Source organism: Dufourea novaeangliae, unplaced genomic scaffold (assembly GCF_001272555.1).
Source record: "Dufourea novaeangliae isolate 0120121106 unplaced genomic scaffold, ASM127255v1 scaffold101, whole genome shotgun sequence".
Taxonomy (NCBI): domain Eukaryota; kingdom Metazoa; phylum Arthropoda; class Insecta; order Hymenoptera; family Halictidae; genus Dufourea; species Dufourea novaeangliae.
The window spans coordinates 2,702,436-2,714,362 of NW_015373989.1; the positions used below are offsets into that span (position 1 = coordinate 2,702,436).

The window sequence follows — 11,927 nt, forward strand, 5'->3', positions numbered from 1 at the left end:
AAAGTGAGGAAGCAAGCACAGACCTGCACGGGATGGTACGACCTTGGTACACGGCGTACACGGCTAAGTCAATAAACTGTGTGACGCAACGTTACTAGTGCGTTGGACTGACGGAGAGAACCGATACGCGGCACTCTCTACCGTACTCTCTCGCTCGCACACCTCCCCCCATAGACCACTGAAATTCCTCTGCACGCGTCAACACCGACAGAGAGCACCGATACCGCGGCTCACTCTACCGCTCTCGCTCGCACGCCGTGACGTCACCCGATTCCCGGAATCCCGCGGCTACGAGATGGCTCATTACGGTAAGCCATTCTCGCAAGGGAAATTGTAAGCCGCCGGCCAAAAGGTAGATTTGATAGACTATTTATGAAACTACATCTATTCTGAATTTATCTGTTACAAATACACAAATATAAGGCAAGACATAAAAACGAATAAAACAAGAACATGTAAAAAGTAACATGAATAAAATGTCCGTTAACGATGCATTTAGAATAAATTGTCTTGTAGTTAAGTGAAAAAAATATATACTTTTCCGTTTCATGTTTCATGACTGTCATATTTATCCCTTAACCTTAAACTGAAGCATCGGATATTTTGATTCCCGTCAAAGCACATAGATATACGCAGTATGAATGGAATATATGACACTTCATTTGTGCTAATAATACTCAGAATTCATGCTTTATCGGTAACGTCGAGTATTGACATTCAAATGGTAACAAGGCTACGTAGCCTTGCGAACGTGGGACAGAAAAAAGCATTGGATGTATTAAGTTTATCTTTGTACCTCGTCTAAATAGTACTAATTAGCCAGTAGCTTGAGCGTTTTGGCATAATTAGCATCACGGGTTGTTCTGAAACTATAAAGCTTTAAATATACACTTTTAGTTTAACATGATAGCGCCATCAAGTGTAAAATGCCATGTATTATTTGTCTAGTAGTTTCAGCATTTTGTCTCAAGTGACGCCACAGGTGTTTTAACCAAACTGTTCATTACATGTCTAAAAAATTAAATATTAATTAAAAACGCCACAATTTAGAATGATTAATATAGAATATTAATTCAAGCAAATTTAACAAACAATACAATGTATATATTTTTTGTTATATGTACGTTTGCACATAAAATATGATGAATACTGTTTCGATGTTTTATAATTTATTGTGGCATGTATTTGATTAATACGAACTTTAGTGTGTATTTTGTTAACTGATAAATTAGTATAAACACATCAATAATTTTTATATAATTTGTTATTTATTCGCTCATACGTAATAATTCTAGACTACCTGATTGGTTATTTGAATAGATGTATTTCATGTCGGAAAATGGCAACGCAGTCGTGTTTAAGGTCCACCATTAGTATTCGCTAAAAAGTATGATGTTAAAAATGTTATTAGCCTTGTATTATTGATAACATTGTAAATACATATATAGTTTCACTATTCAGTAGGTATATAAATTAAAAAAATTGTATTATTTTCTATTGATTCATGGCATATATTGTTACAGTTGTACAGTGTTATTACTATTAAGTGGAATAAGAATAGAAGAACTATGGAAAACACGAGCGAAACAGATGAACAAAAGAATTTTCTGGAGGAATGTGAAAACGAATTCAAGGATCGTTATACAGACAAAGATAGTGAATTTATGAAGATTAAAAATATGACATTGAAAAGGCCACCAATTGTGGATCCTTGGTATACACCACGTTATGGTCAAGGAAGACGTAATCATTCTTGGGACAGACGTAATAATTCTTATGAAAGACGGAATAATTCTTGTGAAAGACGGTATAATTCTGGTGAAAGACGTTATAATTCTTGGGAAAGGCATAATAATGCTTGAGTTAGATATGAAAGGGACAGATGTGACTGGATATTTTGATAGACTATTTTGTATGAATTCATTTCATTTTGTATATAGACTGGCATGTAACATTGTAAAATAAAATGTTCATAATAACATCAGAGTCCTTTCCCCTGCATCATTCTGTGATCACAAATGAAATTAATAGTTCTAAAAAAGATGAATATATTTTTATTGTTCGTTGTATTTAAAATGGTATGCGAATTCTTATAATCATAATATTATCGACCTGCAATTGTTAACTACAGATAATTATTAATAAGTTTGTCACGTTAAAATCACGTGCAAAATGATGAAAAGTATACATCCAAATGTTCACGGATGAGGTACGTAAATAGGTAGCTGTTTTATAATGGCTACAAGCATAAATACATACGAGTAGTATTAATAATACCTACTTGTTATACGTATATATAGAGGCGCGTACGTCTACTAAATGAAATAATCAGCTGTTACATTGTAGATATGTGAGACACGTGTTTTTTTTTGTCTATCTGTCGCGATTAAATTTGATTTAATAAAACAAACCGTTCAGACGCGTTAACGCTCGGTTGGTGTACCCAAAGATTATATATCAATTAACGAAGCAACTGCTCTTCAAAGTGAAGTTGATATTCGTTCGTATCCGAGCGAATCAAGAAGTTATTAACGACAGTATACACATAAGTAGTGCACATCAATCGGGGACTGCATTTATATTTAATTATTGATTGATGCAGTGTGCATTCAGCGTGGCCAACACGATCAAATATGCGGGAGCCTGATACGGATACATACAGTAAGCAGCTGCAATGACGGAAAGTTCAAGCGCTTTTTAAATTACCGACAGTGAGTTCAGCGAGACCGCGATACACATTTGAATGAGACATGCGTATGCGCGGATTTTTCAAGGAATTTGTCGGATGTAAAATGCTTTGTTGCGATAAACTTTGTTTGCAATACATTTAACCAATTCATTCAGGAATAGTGACGTGTCCTTTGTTGAAGAAGTAGTATTGTAACATATTTTCTTGCTGGTGAGTGTACAATTATAATTCTATTACATATTTTTACAGCTATAAACATGTTGGAATAAGTGGCAGAAGTTTCATACAGATATCATGCATGTAAGCTATCATTCATATTCGTGAACCATAATTAGATGAACTCATACCAGTTTCCTCTAGTCAGTTTTTTTTTCAAGCACATATAGAAGGAGGAATTAATGTGTATATTTCTGTTATCAGAAAGAAGCAGAACAAAGATATAATGCTAATGAGTCACATGAGATATTCTCAACGTGTCTAGCTTATTCTTAAAAATATAATAGGTAATATGATATGAAATAAATTATACAATAAACCAAGCAGATGTTTAAGATTTGTTTTTGATGTTGTACAGTAGGGGAATTATATTTTACTGATGTTCCTTCTAGATTTATTGTGTTGCTTTTGAAGCTAATGAGATTAAAAAGATATTAAGATATATAATTGAAGTATACATATATTATACTTTGTTATCTTATATAGGATTTATATGATAATCTTTAATGGATTGGATCAAGAAATTACGTGGTAAAAGGTATGGCAAAATAACAAATTTTTACATATATAAATATTTCAAATTGCAAAACATTAACATATTATTACAGAACCATTGTTCCCACTGATGATGATTTAGAAACTGTTACTGAGAGGAAGGAGAGATGGAGGAGCATCTACGCAATTTACTTTACTATGTTTCTTATGTCTCTTGGATTCAGTATTATACTCACTGGAGTATGGCCATATCTTAAGAAGGTGACTCTGATACAAAGACAGAATAACTAAGTTGTAATATATTTATACTAACATATTAATATTACAGTTCGACAAAGAAGTACACAAAGAATTCCTGGGATATGTTATTGCAGCTAATCCTTTGGCACAAATGTTGTTTTCACCTCTACTAGGATGGTGGGGAGACAAAAGGGGTTCCATAAGATTGCCTCTCTTATCAACATTAGGTCTTTTTACATTTGCCTCAGGGATTTACAGTATTCTTGAAATATTACCAGGCGATCGAAAAATGTTCATGATAATTGCACGATTCTTAGTTGGAGTTAGTTCTGGTTAATATTTTATTCAGTTCTGATGTGTAATTACTGCACACACAATACTGTATTAATTATACTAGGGAGTACTGTTGTAGACATCTTTAAGCTAATAGAGGTGTCTTTACTACTATACCTTATAATAATCAACACAATTCTTTTAACCCTTGGAAGACGGACCTGGATCATTTCTGATCCACACAGAAATCTCGTATAAATGTTTCATCAAAATTTTTAGCCTGTGTTTTAACGCAGACTTACAGTCTAGGTCTCGAGTCATCCATGTTCGTCATCTGCGGATTAAATATAATACTATGATATTATTTTTAACAATGATGTGGCACATGAAAGTACTTAACACAAAAATGTCTTAATCAGTGCTCCTTAGTATAGTCTTCATCTTACTAATGTATCAATACTTTATTTTTTTAGCTAATATTGCAGTAGCAAGGTCTTATCTTTCTGCAGCTACAAAGTTTGAAGAAAGAACACATGCAGTCTCTATGGTATCTCTTGCACAGGTAGTGTAATTTAATATTTCGTTTTTACCCGGTTAAACGAGATCGATTGTGTAATTTGTTTTATAATTTATTAGGTATTGGGATTTGTAGTAGGTCCTGGGTTGCAAGCTGCAGTCACACCCCTCGGAGAGAATGGTTTTTATTTTCTAAATTTACCTGTTAATATGTATACTATGACTGGTTGGATAAATGTTATAATGGGAGTTCTTAATTTTGCTTTGTTTCTTCCATGGAATTTCAAGGAACATAGGATTGCTATACGTGAAGCTATGAGAGATCAGGGAAAAACAACAGGTAAAAATACCTCGAATTAAGTAATAACAGTAGAACTAAACTTGAGCAAGATAACCGAACGATTTCTGTATAAATTGCAGAAAAGGAAACGTTGAAGTCTATAAAACCTGATTATATAGCATCTTGGACGTTAATTTGTGCTTTTTTTGTCTTGGTATTTAATTTCGTCCTTCTTGAAACGTTAGTATAATAATTTTGATTGATTTCTTTTTGTGTTCATCATGTTTAACATTTTTCTATTTTCTCATTAGTCTGGGAACTCCTTTAACTATGGAACAATTTGCTTGGTCAGAGAAAGAGTCTTTATATTACTTAGGTCTGTTATTAAGCATCGGTGGTATTGTATCTTGTATCACGTTTACCATGATTGGACCCTTATGTAAAAGGTACGAATATTTTACGAAAAACAAATTTCGTAAATAATCTGTTTTACCTGTTATTTAAATGTTATCAGATTTAACGAACGTAAGGTGATATTGTGGGGTGGATTTTTCTTTATGATAATTGGAAGGATACTGTGTATCCCATGGGGACCTGATCCACCGCAAATCGCGTATGTACAATGTAAGTACATCTAAATTTTAATATTTCATTTGTACATAAAATAGTTTCTGAACGTTGTATTTCAATCGTACAAATTTGTATCATACCTTGTAGCATTTAATAATGGTACAAGGAACATCAATGGTACAGAATTGATGCCGGTGGGATGCCCAAGTACTCAAGAGTGGTGTTTCTATACACCGCGACTCACGGTCACACAATTTCTGATTGGCTTTGCTTTCACCACTACGGGCTATCCGTTAGGCGTCACCTTAATACAGACAATCTTTAGTAAAGTATTAGGACCGCGACCGCAAGGTATTTGGATGGGTTTTATGACAGGTGCTGGATGTGCATCGCGTGTTTTAGGTCCAGTGTGTGTTAGTGTAATTTACACACGTTATGGAACGTATCATACTTTCGGTATTACTGGTGTAATGTTAATATTGTCCATGATATGGTTACAAATCGTAAACAAGCGTTTAATACCTCCCAAAACAGTGGCTTTGCAAGATGAACCGGAACCTGATGCAGAATTTCCATTGGTTCACCTTAATTCTAACGATACTCAAGAGACAAATGCCGCTCAAAAGATTAATATAACTTCAGAATGTGATAAGGTGTAAGAGTGACTACATTATAAGTGCAATTTTATTTTTTATAATCTTATATACGGAATCGTTCGTGACTGCTATTAGAAGTTGGTTAACGATATAATGATGGTAATATGAAGAAATGCAGGTATATTTTTTATGAATATTTACACAATTCTTATATATATATATATAAGGTGTGTTAATAAAAATGTGAGTTCCACAAGATGGATTCTAAATATATGCCGAATTAAGACGAAAATCAAGAATAACGAAATTGCGATCGAGGCTTCATTTCCGAATTATTAATTGGTGAAAATACGGGTAAAATACGCGCGAAATACGTCTAGAGCAGTGAGTTATACTACTCGAATAACCGATTCCAAGCTAATACACGGGCTTAATCGATGACTTCAAGTGAAACTAATAAATTAAGTAAAATGAAATGAATGAAACCAACTCGTGAAACAGTTGAAGAGCGCTCCTCTCAACTAGAACTACCCCTAGTACTTTTAAGAATTAATAATTCTGAAATGAAGCCTCAAATGTAATTTCGTCATTCTTTTGATTTTCGTCTTAGTTTGGCATGTAGAATCCATACTGTAAGTGTCCCACATTTATATTAACACCCTGTATTTTATACGTATAAATACGTGAAGATGTATCAACCAATATACATGCAAATAACGGAAAAAAGTGATAAGGGTGATGATTTTAGGTAAAAGTAAACAAATTCTTATAGGAATAAAATCCTTTTTAATGTTAATCTATTTATATTGGCATCTTATACAGAAAGAAATGAGATTGTCGAATTTTAGACAGGATATAGTATGATATTATCATGAGTACAAAAGTATACAAATGATCATGTATGCTACGAGTATTATACAGATTTAAATCATTCAAGTTGCTCATATCTTTAGAAGTTGAAGAAATAATTGTGGTGTACTGTGAAAGACTGATATTTGGATGAATTTAACAAAGTTAACCTTGTAAGATTAAAACTTTCAAGCGTCTTCCATTAAATAATTTGACTTGGATGTACTTATAATTGAATGAGATCCTATAGATTTTTACAGTGCTTTTACTCAAAATGCTAGCAAGTATTGTAATTAAAACAATTCTCTAGAAATTAATAATTATAATTAATTTTATTTAGTAATATATTGTTTTTAAATATTTATATGTATACTTCTTAAAGAAAAAAAACTTTAATGCAATGTGCAATAATGGATGTGCATTCGATGTTTAAAGGAACTTACTTAAAAAAGAGTTACATTTTAAATGTTTTAAGCGGTGATTGTTAAATTTTAAGATTCATATTAAAGAGTCATAAAACATACTCAATTTATTAGTATCCGATACTGAAGGTGTCAGTTGATTAACACTATTTAACCTGTCTACACTATTGATATAAATACTGTAAAAAGAATCGAAAATAAAGTTCCATAGAGAGAGCTACAAAAAGGAGTTGTAAACACATACATCTGTATGAATTCGCCTTTTTACAGGAATATGGGACTGCGAAACTGTTATAAGTTATTAAAAAAAAAAACAAAACTGTTAACATGTACCCTTCAAAGTAAACAACAGAAATGCTGATGTCTTCTATAAATAACACTTACGCCTTAGTTAGTCTTTCTTCTTTGGCTTTTTAGGATTACGTGATCGAGATTTAGCTTTACAAAGAGGACAAATGGGGGCATTTCTGTGAATTTGTTGATGGCAAGATAAACATGATTTCATTGGGGGTGGTTGTTGCCTGAAAACAGAAAAAGAAAATATAGAAGAAGTATGGCACTTCGCATTCATGTATTTCTGTTATGTATCATTGTTACTATTGATAGAATTCTTGCGATTGATTTCGTGATTTGTATACTGTGTTGTAAAGTAGGATTAGTATTCGCATGCTTTGTTATGTAAAAATATAATACAAAGTTGAGATATACCAGTGGTACCTGAATGTTGGAGCTGGTGGACCTGGCGCTGGGGGTAATGGTCTTGGTTCTGGTTTACTTGGACCTTGAAGGGGTTGAGGGGCAAGGAAAGTTGTGGAACCACCTGGGTGACCGTGATGGTGTAAAGAGAGTGGAGGTAATAAATCTTCACCCCGTACTTCCACCCTCCATTCTGCTTTCTGCATAGGACGGTCGAAATAGCTGCGGACAAACCATCTACGCGATAAAAGTCTAACTTTAACATTACGATACTTACACTTTCAATACAATGTATTTAACCGAGTACTCTAGAATACGTCCGTGAGTAGCTTCGTTAAAGATAATAATTCTTAAACCAGCATTTAGGAAACCAGTATACTTACTCTGGTGAAATGAGATCTGATTCTGTTTCATATAACTCTGGTAACCTTTCTAATCCTAGGAATTCTCTGCGCATACGATCAATATCATGTTTCAAAGGTTGATAATCATTATTATGAATCAACTTTGCAGTTTCCCTGGATTTATTTCTGGCTTCCTCTGCCTGTTTAATAACAGCTTCCATCTGCAGCAGTTATGTAAACAATTACACCTTTGATTTATTTGAAAGCCGACATTAGAACTATGCTCGTTTATACCGCATTAATATCTGCATGGATTTGCCGTAATTCTTCTACATGTGCCATTTTTTCTTGCATAAGAAGATCCATTTCCTGTTTGTATTCCAGCAAACATTTCTCTTCTTGCTCAGTCTGTTCCACTTCGTGTAAGATCCTCTGCTTCATTTTCTCTAGCTGAAGAGTTTTTGCTCTGACAAAACATTTGAAAATCGTTATTGGGTTTTCATTTCATTTGAAACATGATGGAAATCTTAATAGTGTTGTCGCCAAGCACAACTGATGGATCTATTGTACATATTCCTCCAAGAGGTAGGAGTATTGGAGGATTATTTCCCTCCTTTAACCATCAGTTGTACTAGGCCATACAATTTATTTGATTAAAATGTCCGTAAATTAAATTTGCATAAACATACACAGTGTGTTGCAAAGGTAATTCAAAAGTGGAGTCTCAATAGCTATACAGGCATTTCTGAGGTCGCCTCTTTCAATGTAAAGGTTTAGAAGACACCACCTGTCCATCTGTGACACAACTTTTGAATCATCCTGTATAGACGCTATGAAAATAGGCGATATCGATTCCCATAAACTTTGTATTAAAATTCAATTGATTTTCGAAAGTTAAGAGTGAGCGATTACTTGATATCTTTTAGCGCCTCGAGTTTCGCGAAAATGACCGTAGTTTCAGTGGCGGACATTCTCAGATGGTTTCTGACACTTTTGTTCCGGTGTGCCCTGTCAAACGGGAGAAGACCCAACTTGTTTACGATATAAATGCAGCTTGATTCAGCGGCGGTGCACTTTTCGTCAAAGCATCGCGGACGGGACGGTTTCAGCGAGATCGAGAAACGGCACTATGTGTTTTTCTTAGTGTCATTGAGAACCGAATGTAATTGTTGGACTGTGCGATTCTATTTTGAAAAAAATGAACCAACACCGTTGACGTGCAACAAAATGAACATAATTCACGGCCATAAGCCGCGAGAGTAGTCGCTTTGTAGATCAGGAACGTTCGATCATTGTCCATCAGACGGATGCACGCGCCGTGCAGCGATGCATCGACAAACTAAGATGAAAAAGGCGGTTTATTTTAAAAAAAAACTACAACAGATCACAATGGGCAGGAGATTAGACAGATTCGACTAGAAAATCATATCGTTATCAGGGGAATTAATCTTGTCTATATAAATAAAGCAAATGAAGGTGAAGAACAATATATATATAAAGAAGAAATTCCTAAAAGCTTTTAGTAAAATGAACAGCCTTCACTAAAAGTGAAATAAAAACCTCACTGAATCTTAGACTTTTTTTTCAGAGAATGTATATTGTAAATGCATACAATATGCAGTCTAATTGTAAGGTATTGTTGAAGTAAGTTTGTCGACTCGTATTGTTATTAAAGATATAAAAACAGGAAAATAGTATGAAATTACCTTTGAACAGATGTACGATCTCTTGGATTATTGGGTATGTCATTATGAATATGTGCATAGTTTATTGCAATTGCCATTGGAACATGACCTGTAGAGCCATGCACACAGCCTGGACAAAGGTACATGTTGAGATATCTGTACGTGACCGAACGTATGAGTCCCTGGTACATTAATAAACAAAAAAATCACCGTGAAAAGTACTTATTCCGTGATGAAACATTTCTCTGAATAATTATTTTATGAAACACTAAAACCAAAGGTTCAGCATCTCTGGCATCCCATTTGTTCCGCCATTTTGGAGTTTCGCGATGTTCCCACGCGACGTGATTTTCTCTGTTAAAGAACGCACTGCCCAGTACGATCCATTTCATAAGGTTCAGTTTCGCTGAAAACAGTGCAGTCTATTTTTACTCGAAATCATTTCAATCAAACAAACGCAACACTGGATACAGTACATCAACGAACGCCTCGCAGTTTGAATGGCACGGGGATGGCTTCAGGTAACGGAAGAACCTGTCCGAATGGGACCCATGAATTAACTCGAACATTATAGTGTAATATTTAAATATTACGTCGGGTTCATTGTATCAATCCACGAGTCAGCGAAGAGTGACATTTATCGAACCCCCGAGGTCTCTATCGGTTATGATCTATCCGTGTTATCAACTAGTTAATAGAGTTTCTCGTGGCAGTTACACAATACATACATCGGGGGATCATTAACCCTTCAACTCACAGTGTTGCACCGGTGCAACATTCATTTTATAAGTGCATAAATCGCCGGATAATATTTAATTCTTGCCAGTAAGGATCTGTACTTTCACTGATATGAAGTAGATCTTCACGTTTTCAGCTGGGAATTTCAAGTATTTCCTCCGAAAATAAATAAAAAAAGAAAAAAGATGGAACAAAAAATAGGATTGGTAATAAATGACTACAGTGAAGAGGTGAACAGTTAAATTTGCAAATTCTTTAAAATAAAACTCACGAAGTCTCAACTAAATTTACCTAAACATGACAGAACAACATCATTTCCCAGGAGAAAAATGCGTCAAATTAGCAGAAGGGACGGATGGGTTTCATAACTTTGAAATAACGATTTAAGGGCCTGGGTGTTAAAGGGTTAGGCGGCCCACAGACGATACGATTTATTATACAGACTCCTCTCGATTATTGTCCCGAACTTGGATCCGCGCTGGACAATGAATTCCTTTTTCGAGGGCCGAAAAGTATGCTTTTGACAGGTTCCATGACCTCCCCCAATGGTGGGGATAACGCTTGGACAATAATCGTGTCGAACAAGCCAATCGCGGGAAATCTATACAACTGATCGTAGAACCTAGGACGCTTCGACCGTCTGCACAATAATCGCAACGTTTATGGCGCGGCCGTACGACCTGTAGAAAATACCAACAGGCTGAAAATCTGTCGTTTCAACCATTTCTGTACAACTCCCTACGCACCATGTCGTACAACAAATCGTATCGTCTATGGGAGCCTTTAGGATCGCGTGGTCCGTTATCGGTGTCGTTTGATCTGGATCGCGGCGGATCGACGTGCGCGGCTGACGGCAAAGAAATGATTAATCGGTCGGTCGGGATCTGTTATCAGCTCGTTGACGAGGACGCGTATACCAAATTCGTATGGTTTGTTATCTCGAGACGGCGAGAGGAGAGAACACAACGGCCGTGACCGGATAAAGCTCTATCGTTTCGCGAAAGAAGAGGAGGAGGAGTAAGGGCCTCCGTGGAACACGGGAGATCGGTTTTCGTCGCGTTGATAGACGAATGCCAATCGCCGGGGCGGCCCAGTTGTCTGAACTTTTATAATAATCCAGATAAGAAGGAGAAGCTAAGGGAAAAGCGGGACGTTGTGTCGTCGTCGGCTGTGTGGCCTCATAGACGGCCTCGTCTCGGTCGTCTGCTCTGTCTGCCCCAGCTTTTCGTCGTTCGTCGCCCGTTGCACATCCCAGTCCTCCTTCTACTTAGCACGGAGCAGAGAAACTTGTGCAGTTCGTGTGACTAAGCACCGAGAA

The 11,927-nt window shown here is 35.7% G+C and overlaps 2 protein-coding genes across 5 annotated transcripts; one reads left to right on the forward strand and one right to left on the reverse strand.

Annotated features, from left to right (window-relative positions):
• The first annotated feature begins 3,411 nt into the window (after nt 1-3,411).
• LOC107187747 (major facilitator superfamily domain-containing protein 8) lies at nt 3,412-5,938 on the forward strand. The gene is made up of 9 exons (XM_015575912.1): nt 3,412-3,443; nt 3,514-3,661; nt 3,729-3,972; nt 4,387-4,475; nt 4,550-4,769; nt 4,850-4,949; nt 5,021-5,155; nt 5,224-5,333; nt 5,427-5,938. The coding sequence occupies exons 1-9, from the start codon at nt 3,412-3,414 to the stop codon at nt 5,936-5,938; spliced, it is 1,590 nt and encodes a 529-aa protein (XP_015431398.1).
• Nucleotides 5,939-7,537: 1,599 nt separating this feature from the next.
• On the reverse strand, nt 7,538-9,418 carry LOC107187728 (zinc finger C4H2 domain-containing protein). 4 transcript variants are annotated; one of them, XM_015575889.1, is made up of 5 exons: nt 9,099-9,418; nt 8,481-8,652; nt 8,226-8,407; nt 7,864-8,064; nt 7,538-7,667 (listed from the first exon to the last, which is right to left on the reverse strand). In XM_015575889.1, exons 1-5 carry the CDS (start codon nt 9,155-9,157, stop codon nt 7,538-7,540), a joined length of 744 nt encoding a protein of 247 aa, XP_015431375.1. In that variant the 5' UTR covers nt 9,158-9,418. The 4 variants fall into 4 exon arrangements, with proteins under 4 accessions (XP_015431375.1, XP_015431374.1, XP_015431373.1 ...); XM_015575888.1 differs by having other exon boundaries at nt 7,855-8,064; XM_015575887.1 differs by having other exon boundaries at nt 7,864-8,079.
• Nucleotides 9,419-11,927: the final 2,509 nt, after the last annotated feature.

Bases quoted from the DNA above. Each gene is read 5' to 3' on its own strand.
- LOC107187728 (XM_015575886.1), bottom strand. From the start codon at position 9,157: ATGTCCGCCACTGAAACTACGGTCATTTTCGCGAAACTCGAGGCGCTA. The intron at 8,408-8,480 runs GTATAAACGAGC...TAACTGCTGCAG, and splicing joins TCCATGCAGATATTAATGCG to ATGGAAGCTGTTATTAAACA. The intron at 7,668-7,854 runs GTATATCTCAAC...TTCTGTTTTCAG, and splicing joins CCAACATTCAGGTACCACTG to GCAACAACCACCCCCAATGA.
- LOC107187747 (XM_015575912.1), top strand. From the start codon at position 3,412: ATGGATTGGATCAAGAAATTACGTGGTAAAAG. The intron at 3,662-3,728 runs GTGACTCTGATA...TTAATATTACAG, and splicing joins TATGGCCATATCTTAAGAAG to TTCGACAAAGAAGTACACAA. The intron at 5,156-5,223 runs GTACGAATATTT...AAATGTTATCAG, and splicing joins ATTGGACCCTTATGTAAAAG to ATTTAACGAACGTAAGGTGA.